The 18,287-nt window shown below is 43.8% G+C and overlaps 1 protein-coding gene and 1 pseudogene across 1 annotated transcript; both read left to right on the forward strand.

Annotated features, from left to right (window-relative positions):
- Positions 1 to 493: 493 nt before the first annotated feature.
- On the forward strand, positions 494 to 12,337 carry LOC123090501 (wall-associated receptor kinase 5-like; annotated as a pseudogene).
- A 281-nt stretch (positions 12,338 to 12,618) lies between these two features.
- On the forward strand, positions 12,619 to 13,982 carry LOC123090503 (1-aminocyclopropane-1-carboxylate oxidase homolog 1-like). The gene has a single exon (XM_044511805.1). The coding sequence runs from the start codon at positions 12,689 to 12,691 to the stop codon at positions 13,796 to 13,798; it is 1,110 nt and encodes a 369-aa protein (XP_044367740.1). The 5' UTR covers positions 12,619 to 12,688; the 3' UTR covers positions 13,799 to 13,982.
- Positions 13,983 to 18,287: the final 4,305 nt, after the last annotated feature.

Below are 18,287 nucleotides of genomic sequence, written 5' to 3' on the forward strand. Positions count from 1 at the left end.
ACGCGGGCGAGCGGATGGCAGAGTTTTGGTCCGCCCTCTAAAATTTCTAAACGCACTTTTGGTGAGGATTATTGTTAATAAATGAATTCAATCATGTCGCTCTAAATAAATGGATTCAATCATGTGACTCTAATTACTTCGGATTGTTATGTGCACACTAAGCGGGGTGCAGTTAGGAAAGAAAATGTTTTCTAATTAAAGTGATTGAGTGATTTAAGGTAAGGTTAATTAATTTAGATTTGATTTTTAGTGATTGTTAGTAAAGTATGATGCGTCTTTAAAATCTTTTATTTGTTTCCTTAAAATCTATTATTTGTTTCCTAAAGAAATTTGCAATAATGGAAGGTATCGGTTGATTTGGATAAGTTAGTAAATTTAGATCCGTGATTGCGTGCACGTTTGGAAAGTGCTGATTTGCAAGGAAAGAGCTGAGGGGTAAATAAACCGGTAAATAAGAAACCAGCATCGAAAAAAATCTACGATGGTTACCTATGAAAAAAAACCGGACGAAAGTGGTGGGACGAAAAAAAACCTGGAAGCGAGACTACCAGCTGCTTCATTAGGAGTAGAGATGCCTATGTTTCTTATCATCTTATTTATAGGCATATATCTGTTGCATCGGCTGAAAGAAGCTTTGCAAAGATATAATTATTAAAGAACAATTTGAGAAAATAAGTAAGAGAGTTTAAATGGGTTCGCAACGCTATGCATTGAGAAAAAGTATTGTATTAGATTGACATGGACGCCATCATAAGTAACTTTGCGTTCAGGATTAATTTTTAAAGGCAATATGTATAATTATTTAATATGTATAATGTTTTTGATGCATTTAAGTGTTTATACGTAAAATTTCATGTATGCATATATCCATTATTATTACTATATTGTTTATACTAAGGGCCCTCAGTTTTGGTTTAGCCCGGGCTCCCAAAATCACAAGACCGGCCCTGGGTACATCCACCCGTAAATCTTTTTTGTCTTTCCATAATTTCAGAGTTTCTGCAAATATTGCTAGCCTGGGTGTTTGTTAGGACATAAGGAGAAAGAGGTACAAGTTTCTGGATCGGTGTGTACGACCCAGCAAATAAAAATTTGAACGTACATACACATAAATACTGGCCTGTCAAGGTATTTTTGACATAGGTGATCATATATGCGCACATACACTAAACACTATGAACAGTATGAACACTATGAGCACCTTCTACCCCTATGAGCACCTTTGAGAGACTGGGCCGGCAATATCATTTTGAGATTAATGAAGTCACCAAAGGCACCTCGTAGTCAACGGAAACGTCTCCTTCCACTGAACACGAATTGTGAGAAATTCTAAAATAAATGCGAGCACTATAAACTTAAACACTGGAGGCTGGGGATACCACTGTCTATGAAAACCATCCAATCAAAGGTTGGTTCTGGCCTGACAAGATGGTATGCATGAATCCGTCGATTTTGTAGTCCTTCTCATCCATGACGTCGTGGCAATGACGCATACATATTGATCGATGTGACCGGCAAGTGTGATGCTACTACTCTCTCCGTTCCACAATATAGTGATTCCTCTATTCCCGTGCTTCAACTTTGATCATAAATTTAACCAATGAGACCGACTGGAGCCGGAGCAAAAGTTATACCAGTGAATTCGTATTTAAAATAAGTTTTCAATTATATAATTTTTTCTCCAGTCGTAGTCGGTCTTGTTAGTTGAACGTATGGTCAAAGTTGGACCTTGGAAAATGCAGGCACACTATATTTTGAAATGGAGGGAGTAGTACTACTTGCTCTTGGCCTCGTGCCACCACTTGCTACAGAATCTTAATTGAAAAACTCAGATCTCGGAGCCTGCATCCACTTGCCACCACTTGGTCTATCCCGTGACCAAGTGCTTGCATCGACTTGGCTAAGGCAACTTCCGCGTTCTCTGTCAATTTTCGGTGTATATTATTGCAACGTAATCAAGGGTAGACGGCCATTGTCAAGTTGGTTGTATGCATGCATGGGTTGCCTGACCAATATAAACAAACTCTCTATTAACAAATGGTCTCGATGTATGCTAAATATGACCAAATAATTAAAATGTAAAACATATTTCATGACGGGTCTATTTATATTGATTTGGTATTGTGATATTGAAAATTTTCCTTTGAACTTTGTTAAAGCTTACAAAGCTTGACGTAAAGTAAACCTTATATACAAAGTAAAAATAGACAAAGAGTACTCATCATGATTACTACCATGTCATTTTATTGGGTCATTTATTTGATCCTAACTCAAACTCAATACTCAGATTTACGTCTAATTTTGAGGTTGCTCAAATCTGCACCTCTTCCGTCTGGTGTGCTTATGAAAATGCACTCTTGTTTAGCTTTCGTCCAATAAAAGGGCTTTGACCATCTCTGAAAAATTTTGTAGACATTTTGACCCCTTTGTGGCTATATCCATTAAATGTGGGACTCATTCGAAGAAAAAGCAACGAAAAATTCATCACCCCTTGCCTCGTGGATGGGCCGTGGTCTTTTTCAATCCTCGCGTCTGCCACTGCCAACATAGCTACTTCTTCCACCTTCCTACCCCCTTCCACCACCACATGTGGATCTAGCACAGTGAAAGGTCAAATTTAGGGAGCAAATCGGTGAAATACGCAACTAGGCTTTATTTCGCTGGTCTTTAGTCTAGATTGTCTTGTTTTCCCTCCTAGCAAAAAAATAACTGGGAGACATTATGTGCCTCCTCCTTGGATCCTAAAATCACGCTACATAGGGTCTTTGAACTGCACTGCCCCAACTCCTCCACTCCCTCCTACGCAGCAGCGTCGGGAGAATCCTACACCTGTCACAATCACCCTAGAGTCACACCCGCCCGTCAATCGTTGCCCGAAGCTGACCAATTCGACCTCTCTACTGTCATGTTGAGGAAACACGCACACACACACTAAGTGTAGGATCAGAGTAGAAATGAACCGCCAATTGGGATTAGCCACAAGGCTAGAGAAATGGGCGGAGTGGAAGCTAACACCGACGCCAGCAACAAGCCCATGATCAGTTTGACTACGTGATGTGCCTTATCTTGTATCATACTTCCTTGTAGCATCCGTACAAATCTAGAGGAGCTTTGTCATTGAGATGTGAGAAAACAGAACATCTATGGTCTAAACTCAACTATTATTGGTTCTACTACATCCAGCAACCGGTTTAACGCCCTGAACTTAGTTTGTAATGTATGTTCGTCTAGAAGCTTTATTGTTTGCTGATTTTGGTTCTTGTTAGCTTGGTAACTTGATGATATATATAATACTGGTAAGAAGATCATGTTTAACAATGGCAAGTTCAGCATTACATTCCTCATTATATCCCAAGTGTGGATTTGTAAGTGATAACAAGTTCATCCCTAAAATTCCTAAAAAGTAGAGCAATGGCCAAGCATTAGCATCTAAAAGGAATTTTAGAGGCTAATACTTTGGGATAATTGGTTTATACCCTTAGTTGTGTCCCCCTAGTCAGGATTGGCCCTAGTTTCTGAAAACATGAGGTCTTGCCCAACCCACTTTGGTCGTCTTGTGCTTTTTTCCTTTGACTGTTTGACCACCAATTTGAAAACTTCATAACTGATTCATACTAAATTAAAAAAATGCAAATAAGATACCAAAATGTAGAAAAAACATCACCCGTATGTCAATGTCACTTGCATTCATGACAAAAGTTTTGGTAAGTGCCCATCCGAGTTTTAGCTCTTATGATACCATCATGAACAATAAAATGTAAAACGATTCAAAAAAAATGGAAACTTGGCAAGCACGTAAAACATTTGTCATTCTTTGCCACCAACTTTTTTTTTGAATTATTTAGATTTTAGTTTTCATGGTGGTATCATAAGAGCTAAAACTCAGACGGGCACTTACCAATACTTTTGTCATGAATGCAAGTGACACTCACATACATGTGATGTTTTGCAAACATTTTGTTATCTTATTTGCATTTTTTTGATTTAGTATAAATTAGTTATGAAGTTTTAAAAGTGGCGGTCAAACGGTCAAAGGGCAAAAGCACAAGACGACCAAAGTGAGTTGGGCAAAACCACGTGTTTTCAGAAACAATGGGCAATCCTGACGAGGGGGAAAAAACTAAGGGTATAAAACCAATTATCCCTAATACTTTTGCCACACAGAAAATCTAAAATTATATGGCTTGGTTGGAATGTTACGGGGTATTTTGGCGGGCTAGAGTAATCTTTTTGGTGAACAATCATGTTAACTCATTACAATATTTATCCCTTTGTTCCGACGCAGCTAATTACCTAATTACACTTAGAAATGGGCAGCCTAGCCATGGTTCCAGGAAGGGAGTAACATACCGCAATAATGGTTCCAGTTCTAGTTGAGTTGACTCCTCGATCTCACCAAATTGGCATGACTGACTATGCTATGCGGATGGCTTTTGGTTAGTTTCCGAGAAACAGAACCAGCAGCTAGCTATCAGTTAGGTTAGTCATAGTAGGAATAATTTAGCCAGTAACATAACACAACCAAAGATAAATTTGTTTTGGTGGTAGCTAGTTAATGAGGGAGGTCTTTGCGATAACATATTATCTTACTATTGTCACTTAACGCTTTTAAAGAAAAGTTAAATCTGCAAGCTAATAAATGCAATCATATATGATACTACTACTATTTCTACAACACTATGCACTATGAAGATAGTAACATTTCCATCCTGACTAGCTAAAAATAAATATACCATATCTTTTCTTTAGCGCGTACGGACTGGATGTTACTATAACCCGTGTGTGGAGGTCCAGACAGCAAACTCGTTTGGATGCATGCATGGACGACCGTAGCTAGTCGTCGGTTCTGCCGTGCAGTGCGCGTGGTCCTGATCGATGGGCCGGCTGTCTATACTTTATTTAACTCCTACCAATAAGGCCAATATGGCAGAGAGAGACAAAGAGAAGTCATAGAACCGTCAATCAATGGAGCACCACCACACAGCCATGTGGTTCTCGACGGCAGCGGCGCTACTGCTCGTGGCGCTGCCACTGTCCACCGGAGCAGCAGCTGCACCGGCGCCGTCATTAGGGACGTCAGCCTGCGACACTAGCTGCGGCAACATAAGCGTGTGGTACCCGTTCGGCATTGGCCCGTCCTACTGCTACCACTCGCCGGGGTTCAACCTCACCTGCGACCGGTCAAGCAGTCCGCCGCGGCTCCTCCTTGGCGACCGCACCCTTCAGGTCTCCGGGCTCTACAACAGCCAGGTAGAAGTCATCTACACCGGCGAGCTCAACGGCACGCTTGGTGGCGGCCTCAGCGACAGCGGGCCGTACACGGTGTCGGACTCTAACAGCTTCATCCTCGTGGGCTGCAACGCCCGCGCGACCCTCAGGAACGGCGACATGATCATGAGCAGCTGCGCCTCCTTCTGCCAAAACGGGGAAGACTCGTACATTCCGTCGTGGCGGGAGAGCAGGATGCGCTAGCTGCTCCGGCTGGGGCTGCTGCCAGGCGTCGATCGTCATCAACCGCGAGGTGCTTGCTGGGTCAGGCCAGCTCGTCCCCATCACGTCCTACGACGTGGAGCTCGAGTCCTTCGGGTGGAACCGCAGCGACGGCCCCGCGCGCGTCATCGTCGCGTCCAACGGCTGGTTTGATGCGTTGAGCGGCTCGCAGTCGCAGAAGAAGAAGAAGCCCTTCATACAAGCTCCCTTTATGCTCGAATGGGAGATCATCATCGACAACGGCACACAGGGATTGCAGAGTTCGGAGGGGTGTGCTAGGGCCTGCAGGAGCAACCACACCATCTGCACAGAAGGCCAAAGAGGCGGCTACTTGTGCTCCTGCAGAAGGGGTTACCAGGGCAATCCTTACATCACCAACGGATGCCAAGGTTTGATGATCCATTCCTGTTTACATATGCTATATATACGACAGTTTTTTTTTTTTTTGCGGGAAATATGCTATATACGAGTTATGCCTTCAGGGATGACAAAACATAGTTATATTTGTCAATAAACACATCTGTATTAGGCGTACCACAACAGGTTTATTACATATAGAACTACAAGTAGTTACAATGATAATCTTACTGTGAACAGGTTTATTATAAAACAAAGCTAGCCTTCATCCCCCCACGCCCACAATAATTTCTATATCCAAATCTAACAATTTATTAGATTTCTCGAGAAAATCCCGTTCATTTTGATATAGCATATATATTCAAATAAATGTGGCGTACTAGTTAAATCCATGAGTTCAGAATTAGGACACTCGGTTTGCACTTGTTAGCTTAATTACTAGTCCCGCTTAGGTACAACGTCCTTCACTAAATGTATAAGGGCAGTATGGTTTCCTTGCGGGACGTACACATAAGCGTTTGCACATCCGAACAGCTGGCCGCCTCCCCTGCCGGCCCAGCCATCCGTCCTAGGCCGGCCCATTTTACAGTTCCTTTTTGCTGCTAAAGTTCAAACAATGGGTTTGCACGTGGGATTCGAAGTCGCAACCTCAAGGTTCACAACAACCCATGATAACCAACGAGGAGGCCTACGTTTTTTCTTACTTGTTGTTCGCTGGTCGGCTTTTTATTTTATTTTCTTTTTTCCTTTTTTTTTTTTCTGTTTTAGTCAAATTCGTGATCTTTTTCACAAATATGTGCGTTTTTTTTCCTTTTTGTTGTTCTTTTCAAATCTGTGCGAACTTATCTGTCCCAAATTTTGTCAACTTTTTCAAAATCTCATGAATTTTTAAAAATACATGAGCTTTTTCAAATACGATGAACATTTTTTTCAAAATCCATGAACTTTTTTCAAATTGGTGATTTTTTTTCTTAAATAGATAAACTTATTTTCTAAAATCGATGAACTTTCTCAACTTTTATGAAGTCATTTTCAGTATCGATGAACTCTTCCTTTTCAGTGATCTTTTCTGGATTTTTTGTGAACTTTCTTGATTTCCTGATTTTCTTTCAATGGTATAAAAAAACAGGCTGGTTTTCTCCTTACCAGACCAACAGAAAAAAGCAAGAAAAAGTTGTTCGAGGGGGGGGGGGGGGGGGGGGGAGCGAGCAAAAGCGGGCGGGCGGGCGAGCTAGTTGTGAGCACCTCGTTTTTCAATGTTCGTCAAATGACCTCAACTTTTTTTCACCACCTTGTATAGCCAATTCCTGCCTAGTTGTTTTTGTTTTGGATAAGTTTCGTATTTTTTGTAGTTTTCTGCTGAAAAAAGGTCGATAAATGACCGAACGTCTCGCATCGTGCAAAGGGATTCCGAATTCGTTCGAACCTGGCATCGATGCCTACCATGGGCATGCACCCTTGGTGGCAAAAGCAGGGGTCATTCCTCACATGTCCAAAAAAAAGCATGTTAGATAGATTGTGTTCAGATAGGCCAGAATGGTCCAATTGTGAACACCTTGTTTTTGACATCCGTCAAATGGTCCCAAATTTTTCCATCACCTTGTAGCACCAACTCATGCCATTATGCCAAGTTGTTTTCGTTTTTGACAAATTTTGTATTTTTTGGAATTTTCTCAGTGAAAAAAAGGTTGATAAACGGCCGTACATGTCGCAACGTGTAAACAGTGTCAGAATTCATTTGAACCAGACATGGATGCCTACCATGTGAACACACCTTTGGTGAAAAATTTTGGGGTCACTCCTCACATGTCCAACAAAAAAACCATGTTAGACAGAGAGTGTTCGGATATGCCAGAAGGTTCTGTTTGTGAACACCTGGTTTTTTACATACATCGAATGACCCTAATTTTTCCCGTCACCTTGTATCACCAAGTCATGCCACGCAATGCCAGGTTGTTTTCGTTTTCGACAAGTTTGGTATTTTCTTGAGTTTTCTTAGTGAAAAAGGTCGATAAATGTCCCGACGTGTCACAGCGTGCAAATGTTGTACGAATCATTCAAACTAGGCATGTATGCCTACCATGGGCATGCACTCTTGGTGGCAAAACTTAGGGTCAATCCTGACATGTACAACAAAAACCCATGTTAGAGGGGTCATTCCTTACATGTACAACAAAAAACCATGTTTGACAGAGGGTGTTTGGGTAGGCCAGAAGGGTCCGTTCGTGAACACCTGGTATTTTACACCGTCACATGGTCATAATTTTTCCATCACCTTGTATCACCGATTCAGTCCGTCATGCCAAGTTGTTTTCGTTTTCAACAAGTTTTGTACTTTCTGGAGTTTTCTCAGTGAAAAATGACCGATAAATGGCCGAACAACGTGGATAGGAGTACGTATTTTTACGTACAATGCTGACAGGCGGCCCAAGCTTATTTAAAATAGGACAAGCATGCCTTTTATTACGAAAGGCTACGGACCAATCTCAACCGTTCTTGTGTTTAGGGTAGTTGTACCGAAGCAGAAGTGATTACTAGTGTATCTACAGGCAGACGAGTTTTGCTTCGATAAATCTTGCACGAGTTATACAATAACTTAGAAAGGCTATCACTGTATTAACTTGGAGATCAAACACGTCGAACAGATTGACTTGGATATAAAAGACTATATTATCCTTTTTATTGAGGGAAAATTTAACATGCTCCCTCTTACCTCTTCTTTTTTACATGTGAGGTAAGGAGGTAAGAGTTAATAAGGCCACTAATTAATGAGATCAACTATTCCGATCTAATATATACTCTTATACCTCTCATGTGAAAAAAGAAGGTAAGAGGAGCATATCAAAACTGCTTACTGGAGGGTACCTCTCTTCCAGTCCCACCTTTAATCTGCATCGGAATCGATAAACTCTTCTAGGGGAGTACACCAAAGCAAAATTCCTTACAGTCATAATCTTACTATTATGTCTAACTGCAGACATCGACGAATGCAAGCGGTCGGAAGATTATGGGTGCTTCGGCCAATGTACCAATACAGTTGGTTCGTTCCAGTGCCACTGCCAACAGGGAACCAGTGGCGACCCCAATACGCCTGGTGGCTGCTTCAGTAAAGTCGTAGGTGAGCCAAGGCTGAAACTTAATTTGGGGCGGATATGTGTATCTTTTTTTCCCCATTATATGCTGAGGTTCATGGTCTATAAATCTCTGATCTTTGGTAGACCATGCATTAACTTAGTTATTAATACACCATGAACCCCAGTACGTGCAGGGTACTAGCAATGCTGCATATATACAAATATCTGAGTTACTATAGTATAATTCTTAAAAACTAACATCGTCACAACAGTTTTGAGAATGTCTCTTTCTAAATTGTTTGTTCTTTTAATGTTGGTCATAGTCACCCTTTGAGTTGTACGTCACCCAGCCATCATCAGTTCCATGGGTTCAATCCCATTCTGTTGTATACACACTTAATCCATAGTTGGTCCAATATCTGATTGTGGTTAGGGGCTAAACTCTAATTTTTTTGTAGTGAAAAGGCATCTGATGGAGAACATATATATGCTACTATGAAAAATAAATAGACTACAAGTTTGAAGTAACATTTTTGTTAAATTTCACATTTCATTGAACTGTAAGTTCATGGGATGTTTATATGTAATACGGAGTATGGAATAGTTGCAGAACATGCATTCTGCACTTTCTTAAGCTGTTTTCTCTTAGCTATTTATTTCTAGTTAGTGTACCGATCCATGTACTGTCTGCAAATCTAGATGCATGTACTGTCTGCGAATCAAGGTGCATTGATGCTACATTGAGATGGCGGATAAAATGGATAACTATTGACGTTTAATTGATGTTTGCGTGTACGCAGGTGCAAGTGCAAGTAACTGTAGCACATCATGCGGCAACCTGAGTGTGCCATACCCATTTGGCATAGGTCCGCCCAAGTGCTACCTTCCAGGTTTTAACCTCACATGTGACACAAGCCGCGACCCCCCACAACTGATGCTCGGTACACTCCGAGTTCTAGACATCTCTCTCCCTAACAACACACTGCGCGTCATCAACACCGACCAACTACTTCTCCAGGTTTGTGGTGCCAGAATCGGGATGACGCTCACACATCTCTGGATGGGCCATGGTGACACAGTGCCCTACTCGTTGTCAACCAGCAATGAGATCGTTGTCACTGGGTGCAGTGTGCAGGCGGGGCTCTCAGTCGGGGATAGCAATCGGACCATCCTCGGTGGTTGTTCCACCTTTTGTTCCGCAAACAAAAATGGAACCTTTGATGCAGCGAGTGCAGCTGGCATTGACGATGATTACTGCTATGGCATGGGTTGCTGCCAAGCACGCATCTCCATGTCGAAGAATGGCATGCCTAGTGAATTCTGGTTCAAGTCATTGGAAATTTGTGCCTCTGATAAGGAATTTCCAGACGCATACACGTTCATCGCAGAGGAAGGATGGTTCAACAAGCGTCGAGTCTTTTCCCAGCTTCCCCGATCGTCATGGAAAGAAAATCGAGGAGCCATACTGGAGGTCCCCTTAGGTCTAGACTGGGAGGTCTTGCAAATGCAACCTAGTGGCTTGGGGTTGAAGACTAACGAGAGCTCGCAACAATATATTAAGTGTCCTGGCATCTGTAGGAGCAAGAACAGCTTCTGCAAACCAAGGATTAGAGGCTATTCATGTCACTGCAACACAGGTTACGATGGAAACCCATATCTTGTCGACGGATGCGAAGGTTAGCACCCACGCGCATGCGTGAGGTTAATTTGTTTTATTGTTTACCCGTACTACTATGTTCATAAGTATGTTAATTTAATTATACTTGCTCCCTCTCTTTTTTTCTTGTCTTCTGCAGGCGGTGGCCGTAGAAAATTTAAAGGTGAGCACTGTTTGCAACATAATATCTGCAATTATATATAAGTTATATGTAGTAGATAAATATGTAACGATATTGTATATACTTTTAGGTATGAGCATCGTCATAGGAATTGCTGCTGGAGCCGGACTAGTAGTATTTTTTCTCACTGGAATTTTTATTAAGAAGAAACTTAAACAGCGGAGGTCTCAAATGTTAAAGCGCAAGTTCTTCCAACAAAATCGCGGACAACTGTTGCAGCAATTGGTATCCCAAAGTGCTGGTATTGCGGAAAGAATGATCATAACCTTGGAAGAGCTAGAGAAGGCAACACATTGTTTTGATAAAGATCTCATTGTTGGCGGTGGAGGGCATGGTATTGTTTACAAAGGAATTTTATCGAACCAACATATTGTGGCCATCAAGAAACCCAAGAAGGTGGTACAGCAGGAGATCGATGGGTTTATCAATGAGGTAGCTATCCTATCACAAATCAACCATAGAAATGTAGTAAAACTCTATGGTTGTTGCCTTGAAACTGAAGTCCCGATGTTGGTCTATGAATTCATATCTAATGGGACGCTTTACGAGCATCTTCATATCGAAGGACCGAAATCATTGTCTTGGAATGATAGGTTGAGGATTGCCACCGAGGCAGCAAAATCTCTCGCATATCTTCACTCAGATGCATCAATACCTATTGTTCATAGAGATGTCAAGTCTGCAAACATACTTTTGGATGATACCCTGACAGCAAAGGTAGCTGATTTTGGAGCTTCACGGTACATTCCGATGGATATATCTGGGGTTATGACAATGGCCCAAGGTACGAGAGGTTATTGGGATCCTATGTATTTTTACACAGGACGGCTAACTGAGAAAAGTGATGTTTACAGTTTTGGGGTCGTCCTTGTGGAACTACTAACCAGGAAGAAACCATTTTTGTATTTGTCCTCGAATGATGAGAGCCTTGTTGCACATTTTGTTACCTTATTTGGAAAAGGACAATTATTGGAGATATTAGATCCACAAGTTATGGAAGAAGGAGGCAAAAAAGTCGAAGAAGTGGCTGCTATCGCAGTTGCATGCGTCAAATTAAGAGGAGATGATCGTCCTACCATGAGACAAGTGGAGTTGACACTCAAAGGCGCACATGAGTCTACGGAACAAAGTTTAGATAATGTAAATCCATGTACAACAGGCGAAAGAAACACCGAGGAGTCGACCAGACAATATAGTATGGAACATGAGTTCAACTTATCTGCAGAGTACCCTCGGTAGTTTCACTTACATGCAACTAAGATGGACACATTCAAATTTGTATTAGTGATTTCATTTCATTAATAATGTGCATTTGCTTCCTTTGGATTGTAATAATGTGCATCCATCAACACTGGATTTTGTTTATTCTCTATGGTTTGTAATAACGTGGAGTGGTGAACATTGTGTTCATCTATTCCCTATGGTATGGCCGTGTGCATCATGGTGATGCAGAGGCCGAGCATAACCCCATAATATTTTTAAAGTCTATTCCTGACGGTTTGTAACATTACGGAATGATGAACACACAATGGTTGTCTATATCTTTTTTACTCCTGCATTCTGCTGTACTATTTGTGCCTACATATGCATCCTCAGTATTAGTACGGATGCTACACTTGTGTAAATCTCTGAATAATCTTGAACGGTGTCAATCTGCCACAATGATGGATCAACCTGAGCTGGTATTCTATACTCCACTAGTTGCACTGCAGAAACAATAACCTGCCACAATGATGGATCAACCACCGCACTGATTGCATAAACAAGTGCTAAGTAGTTAGGTTGTCTCTTTCATAGCAGTTGGGAAGAGAAAGGTAATGCAGAAAATTAATAGTGGATCGAGATTTCGATCTCGCACGCTTTGCACCGGCCTGCAGAGTTGATTTAAAGGAGTAGCAATAATCATCTAGTGGAGTAGCACAACAATTGATGGCCTCTGACTCCGATCGTCTTCGTGCCGTCAAGGCCTTCGACGACACCAAGGCCGGTGTCAAGGGCCTCGTCGATGCAGGCGTCACCACCATCCCCTCCATCTTCCACCACTCACTGCTCATAGAGCACACAGATCATGATCACCACTTCACCATCCCGGTCATCGACCTCGCGGCTGCCACGTGTGGTACTACTACCACACCATCCATGCGAGCTGAGCTGGTTGCAGCAGTGAAGGCGGCGGCAGAGACGGTGGGCTTCTTCCAGGTGGTGAACCACGGCGTGCCCATGGCGGTCATGTCGGAGATGCTCGCGGCAGTGCGGGGCTTCCACGAGGAGCCGGTAGGGGCCAAGGCGCTCTACTACGGCCGGGACTATGGTCGGCCTGTGAGGTACTGGAGCATCTTCGACTTGTTCCAGTCACAGGCGGCCAACTGGCGCGACACCTTGATCATCGATACGGCGCCGGAGCTGCCGCCGCCCGAGGAGATCCCACCCACATGCAGGAGCATTGCACCCAAGTATGCCAAGATGATGGAGCAGCTGGGACGTACCCTGCTTGAGCTACTATCAGAAGCGCTGGGCCTTCGCAGTGGCCACCTGGAGGAGGACGCCTCATGCCTGGAGAGGCTCGCCGGCCACTACTACCCGCCCTGCCCGGAGCCGCACCTGACGCTGGGCACCACGCGCCACTCTGACCCTTGCTTCCTCGCCGTGCTTCTCCAGGGTGCCGTCGGTGGCCTCCAGGTGCTTCTCGAGGAAGACTGCGATGTCAACAACAACAACAATAAGTCATCGGCTGTGTGGGTGGACGTGCCAGCGGTGGAAGGTGCGCTGGTGGTGAACGTCGGCGACTTCCTGCAGATCGTCTCCAACGACAGGTTCAAGAGCGTGGAGCACCGTGTGGTGTCCCAGAGCATCGGGCCTCGCGTCTCTGTGGCCTGCTTCTTCCGAAGGCAGGACGTGGCCACGTCCACGAGAGTGCTAGCGCCAATCATCGCCGACGGCGAGGCGCGGTACAGGAGCACGACAATGGCGGAGCTGGTCCGGCACAACAGGGCCAAGGGCCTCGACGGTAGCTCTGCGCTGCAGCACCTGAGGCTCTGAGTACATCCCATCAAAACTACTGTAGCCAGAATGCATGCGATGCATGTAGTGTCAGTTGCTCAAAATTAAGTCCATCGACTGAAGAACAGAGCATGCATGCATGCAGTTTCAGTACGGGGTACATATGTAGCTCTACTATGGAAGAGTCTCAAAAAAATAAAATAAAATGAGTTGATTGAAGCAACCAATAATAAAAATATCACCACGATGCTTACGGCCACTACTTAGACTACTCTCTTGCAAAATATTGCTGAAAAAACAGAAAGATCTACTAGTTGATATCCCATGCCTTTACCCCCTTCAAGTTGCCCCAGTACAATCATTTGCTACAATTACCTTGCAGGACTGAAACAGTTTTTTTCTTGGGTTAATTATCCTTTTGCCCTCAGTGGTGTCCATCTGCTCAGTTTTACCCTTAGATGCGAATTGTGCTCAGTTTTGCCCCTAGTCCGTGCGCACCGACTCGTTCCGTGAACTCCGCCGTCTCTGTCAGGTCTACCTTTTGACTCGGCCCTTGCAGGCGGGACCAGGCGGCAGAGACGACCAACTTTATTCAGACCGTTGCACGCGTGGCTTGTGGGACCCAGCAGAGAGCCGTTGAGGAGAGAGCCGTTGCGGGTGTGCTATATAAGCGGGCGACAGCGGCGGTGACCACGGCGACAGAGAGCACGGCGGTGACCACGGCGAGAGAGAGAGAGAGCACGGCAGTGGGAAGCTAGCTGGGGAGGGCGCGGTGGTGGGAAGCTAGCTGTGGAGGGTGCGGCGTTGGGAAACTAGTTGTGGAGGGCGCGGCGGCGTTGAGATCCCCTTCGGCTCCGAGATCCATGTCTTCCTCAAGCTCCCGCGCCACCTCGCGGATGCAGAGCCGGGCGCGTGTGGACATGCCTGTCTTCGTCTGTCCGCGGTGCCGGGCGGGCGTTGATCGGAGGGTTTCTCACACACCGAGGAACCAGAATCGTCCATTCTACGTGTGCAGCGAGAATGGGGTAAGCATCCGGGCAATTGCACCATTTTTGTGGTCGGGATCTTTGATCAATGGGTTGATTTGTTTCGTGTTCATGCAGGTGACATGCTTCTTTCTTTGGGTCGATGCTCTGGCCAAGACTCTGATTAATGAACTGCAAGAAGAGCATGAAGAATGGTTGTGCATGCTGCCACGAACCGCAGTGGCCGCAGCACGAGCTCCGGAAGAACAAATGGAGGGTGAATCACGCACTGACAGAGAGCTAACTGTTGAGCTTAGAATGTTGAAGAAGAAGGTTACAAAGCTTGAAGATCAAGCACTACCAATACCCATTTGCAAATACTTTTGGGCATTTGTACGTATGGTAATCGCACTGGTTGTAATGTTGAAAATGTATGGAAAGGCATGAATTATGGAGGAATTTGTAATCTTGAAATTGTATGAGAAATTCACCTAGTTTAAATGTTGGTCAAAGTTGTTTAAATGTTGAAAAAAAGAGAAGAAGTGACCAAGATTTAAATATGTTGAAAAAAAGGAGAAGAAATGAGGAATTTCGAAACTTTTGATCAATAAAATGCAGCTCTCTGCTCTGCCTTTCTGTCAAAAAAAAAGGTTGCTCTTGGGCCAAATTCAGAGCGTAGAGCCAAGTGCAGGCAAGACTAATGGGCCAACTGCATCCAAATAGGCCCATTCAGGGGTTCTCTTGCGTGTTTTTCTATTTTCTATTCTGATTTAATTTAGGCAGTAAATCATAATGCTGAAACTTTTTGTGGAAGCTAATTGAATTATTCCAGAGCCAAACAATTAAGGTTAGAAATTTTTTGGAGTTGTTAAATATTTAATAGCAATTTAATTAATCCAATTCAAATACACCGTGATTTAAATCGAAGACAAAAATGTCATGGAAAATGTTCCTCAGCTCTGGTAGAGGTTTACACCTGGTACCAAAATAAATGAACATTTTTTAAGGGCATTACATTGAGAAAAAAATAATTTGTCTAAAAAAATGAAGGGTGGAAAATGCACAAAAAAATTGGTGCAGCTGGGGACTCGAACCCAGGACCGCGTGGGTTGTTGGTGTTTAGGGCTGCGCTGGTAACCGCTAGGACAGATGGCAAGACTTTGACATGTGTAGGGAAGGAAGGTATACATAGTGAGACTGTGAAATTTCTCAAAAAAAAATAGTGAGACCGTGAATGTTTGCACACTCGTGAGAGTGGTTTTCCTTTGTTTTGCACTGAAATTTTGGAGGGTTGGAAGGTTGAAAAATGTATGTTTCCACTTCCACATGATTTTGGTTAGAGTGGCACTTGGTTTAGGGTTAGAGTGGCACTTGGTTTAGGATTTAAAGGGAATAAATTTGCATGTTAGTTCATGACTTTTTTTTGAATGAAACAGAGGGCTTCTCACCCCCTCCGATTTTCATTAATGAAAACCACAAGTTCTCGAACTTCATGACTTGGTTTAGGGAAGAAATGAGATGTTTGGGACGGACATTTTTAACACACATAATAAACCTTAATAACTTAGATAAGATGCAACACACCGTACCATTACAATAATAAGTTCACGGACAGTTGACGGACACATGACGAAACATGACACGACACGACACGACATAGAAAAGCAACAAAATAAAAAATGAAACATGGCGAGCTTGACTCCGGGCTTGAACATCTTCATCTTGACCTCCTTCTTCCACTTTGGCCGCGCGCCCCTTCAACACCGTCTTCATCTTCACACCTCCTCCTCCTCGTCGTAGGGAAGGGAGTGCATCTGTGCTGGAGTAGGGAAGATGCTCTTGTAGTTGGTGTAGATGTTGTAGACGGTGAAGAAGATGGCCTCGCAGCCGCACCAAAAGACTTGGCCGAGGAGCTCTCGCGTGTCAAACGGGTTGGTGAAGGTGACCGTGAGCAGTAGGATGATGCCGACGCGGTCACGAACCTCGTTGAGGGTGAACATCCTCGGCGAGCCCCGTGGGAGGTGGGCATAGCCGGCTCTGAGGAAGGCGGGGGTGAGTTCGACGAAACCCCTCCACCTTGAAATAGCCCACACACACGGAGATCCCTCTCCACGAGCATGCCTGGTGGGTAGCGCAGCTCCGGCACGACAGGCGGACGGCTGAAGGTCGGCCCGTTGAACTGCATGGTCTCGCTTGGGGAGGGCTCGGTCGCTTGGGTGTTTGAAGTTGGAGAGAATGGATCGGATCTGACTTGTGGGTGGGAGAGGAAGAGAGGCACCCCATTTATAGGCCTGTGGGTGGGAGAGGAAGAGAGAAAGGATGAGAACGGTGCGTGTGTGAATCCGGACGTGTGTGTGTATCCGGACGCGTGTGTGTATCTGTTACGTTTTGCACTCTTAAATTTTTGCACAAAAATGATGCATGGGGCGCGTGCGTGCATCTGAATCGCTGCATAGCTCTTTGACCGGGCGGTGCATCTGACTCGCTGCCTTGAACCACCTAGCTCGCCTAGCACGCCTCGCTCGCCTCACTCGCATGCATGCACGTCGCCGCCTCCCGCGCATGCAAACCCACGTCGCCGTCTCCCATGCATGCAAGGCCTGAAGGCTGAGACGGACTATTTACTGTGGTCTCAGGCCCAGACAACGAGACAGCCCAATGGTCCATCCAGCGCGTCCGGTATTTGTTTAAAAAAACAATCTCCCAGCCAATCAGATTGCATCTCACGGATCGCCCCCTCCTCCCCGCAGATTCCTTCTAGAAGGGTTAGATCAATGGACCTTGATCGCCGCTAGGGTTAGATGAACGGTCCTTATTCAGCGCTAGGGTTAGCGGGGTTTGGGAGGGGTTTGGAGCAGTCAAAGCTATGTTTGACCAGATTTCAAATGAGCATAATAAATTAAATAAAAATCAGAAAAATAAAAAACCTGCGCACATAGTCTTCTTATGTCATATACTAACGATTTACGTTGATAAACAAGGTTTACATACATTTAAACGATAAGTTCATGTGTATTGTGTGATATCTCGAGTATCTCAAACTCTCTTGTATGAAGTGAAGAGAAGTGTTTTGGGGAAATGAACATGAAAATTTTAAAAAACTCACCACAGCTTCATTCTAGAGTGACTAAAAGGATCCAAGCTTAGTTTTTCATTTTGATGTTTTACACTTCTTTAAATCTTGGTCAAAGTTAAGTTTGACCAGAATTCAAATGAGCAAAACAAATTAAAAAAATCAAAAAATGGAAAAACCAGCGCACATAGTCTGTATATATAGAATATATGTTTAGGAAAGTTATTTCGCTAATTTAGACAAGGTCGAAATAAACCTTACTTAGAAGTGAGGCCGTTTACCCTACCTTTGGACCCCTCATTTTAGCACATTTTTCATGAAAATTTCAAAAACCTCACCACAACTTCATTTTTGATTGACTAAGAAGGATCCAGGCTTAGTTTTTCATTTTGATGTTTTAGACTTGTTTAAATCTTGGTCAAACTTAGGTTTGACCAGAATTCAAATGAGCAAAACAAAATTAAAAAAATTCAAAAAAAAAGGAAAAACC

Source organism: Triticum aestivum, chromosome 4B, assembly GCF_018294505.1.
Source record: "Triticum aestivum cultivar Chinese Spring chromosome 4B, IWGSC CS RefSeq v2.1, whole genome shotgun sequence".
Lineage (NCBI taxonomy): Eukaryota > Viridiplantae > Streptophyta > Magnoliopsida > Poales > Poaceae > Triticum > Triticum aestivum.

Coding starts and splice junctions, on each gene's coding strand:
- LOC123090503 (XM_044511805.1), top strand. CDS start 12,689: ATGGCCTCTGACTCCGATCGTCTTCGTGCCGTCAAGGCCTTCGACGAC.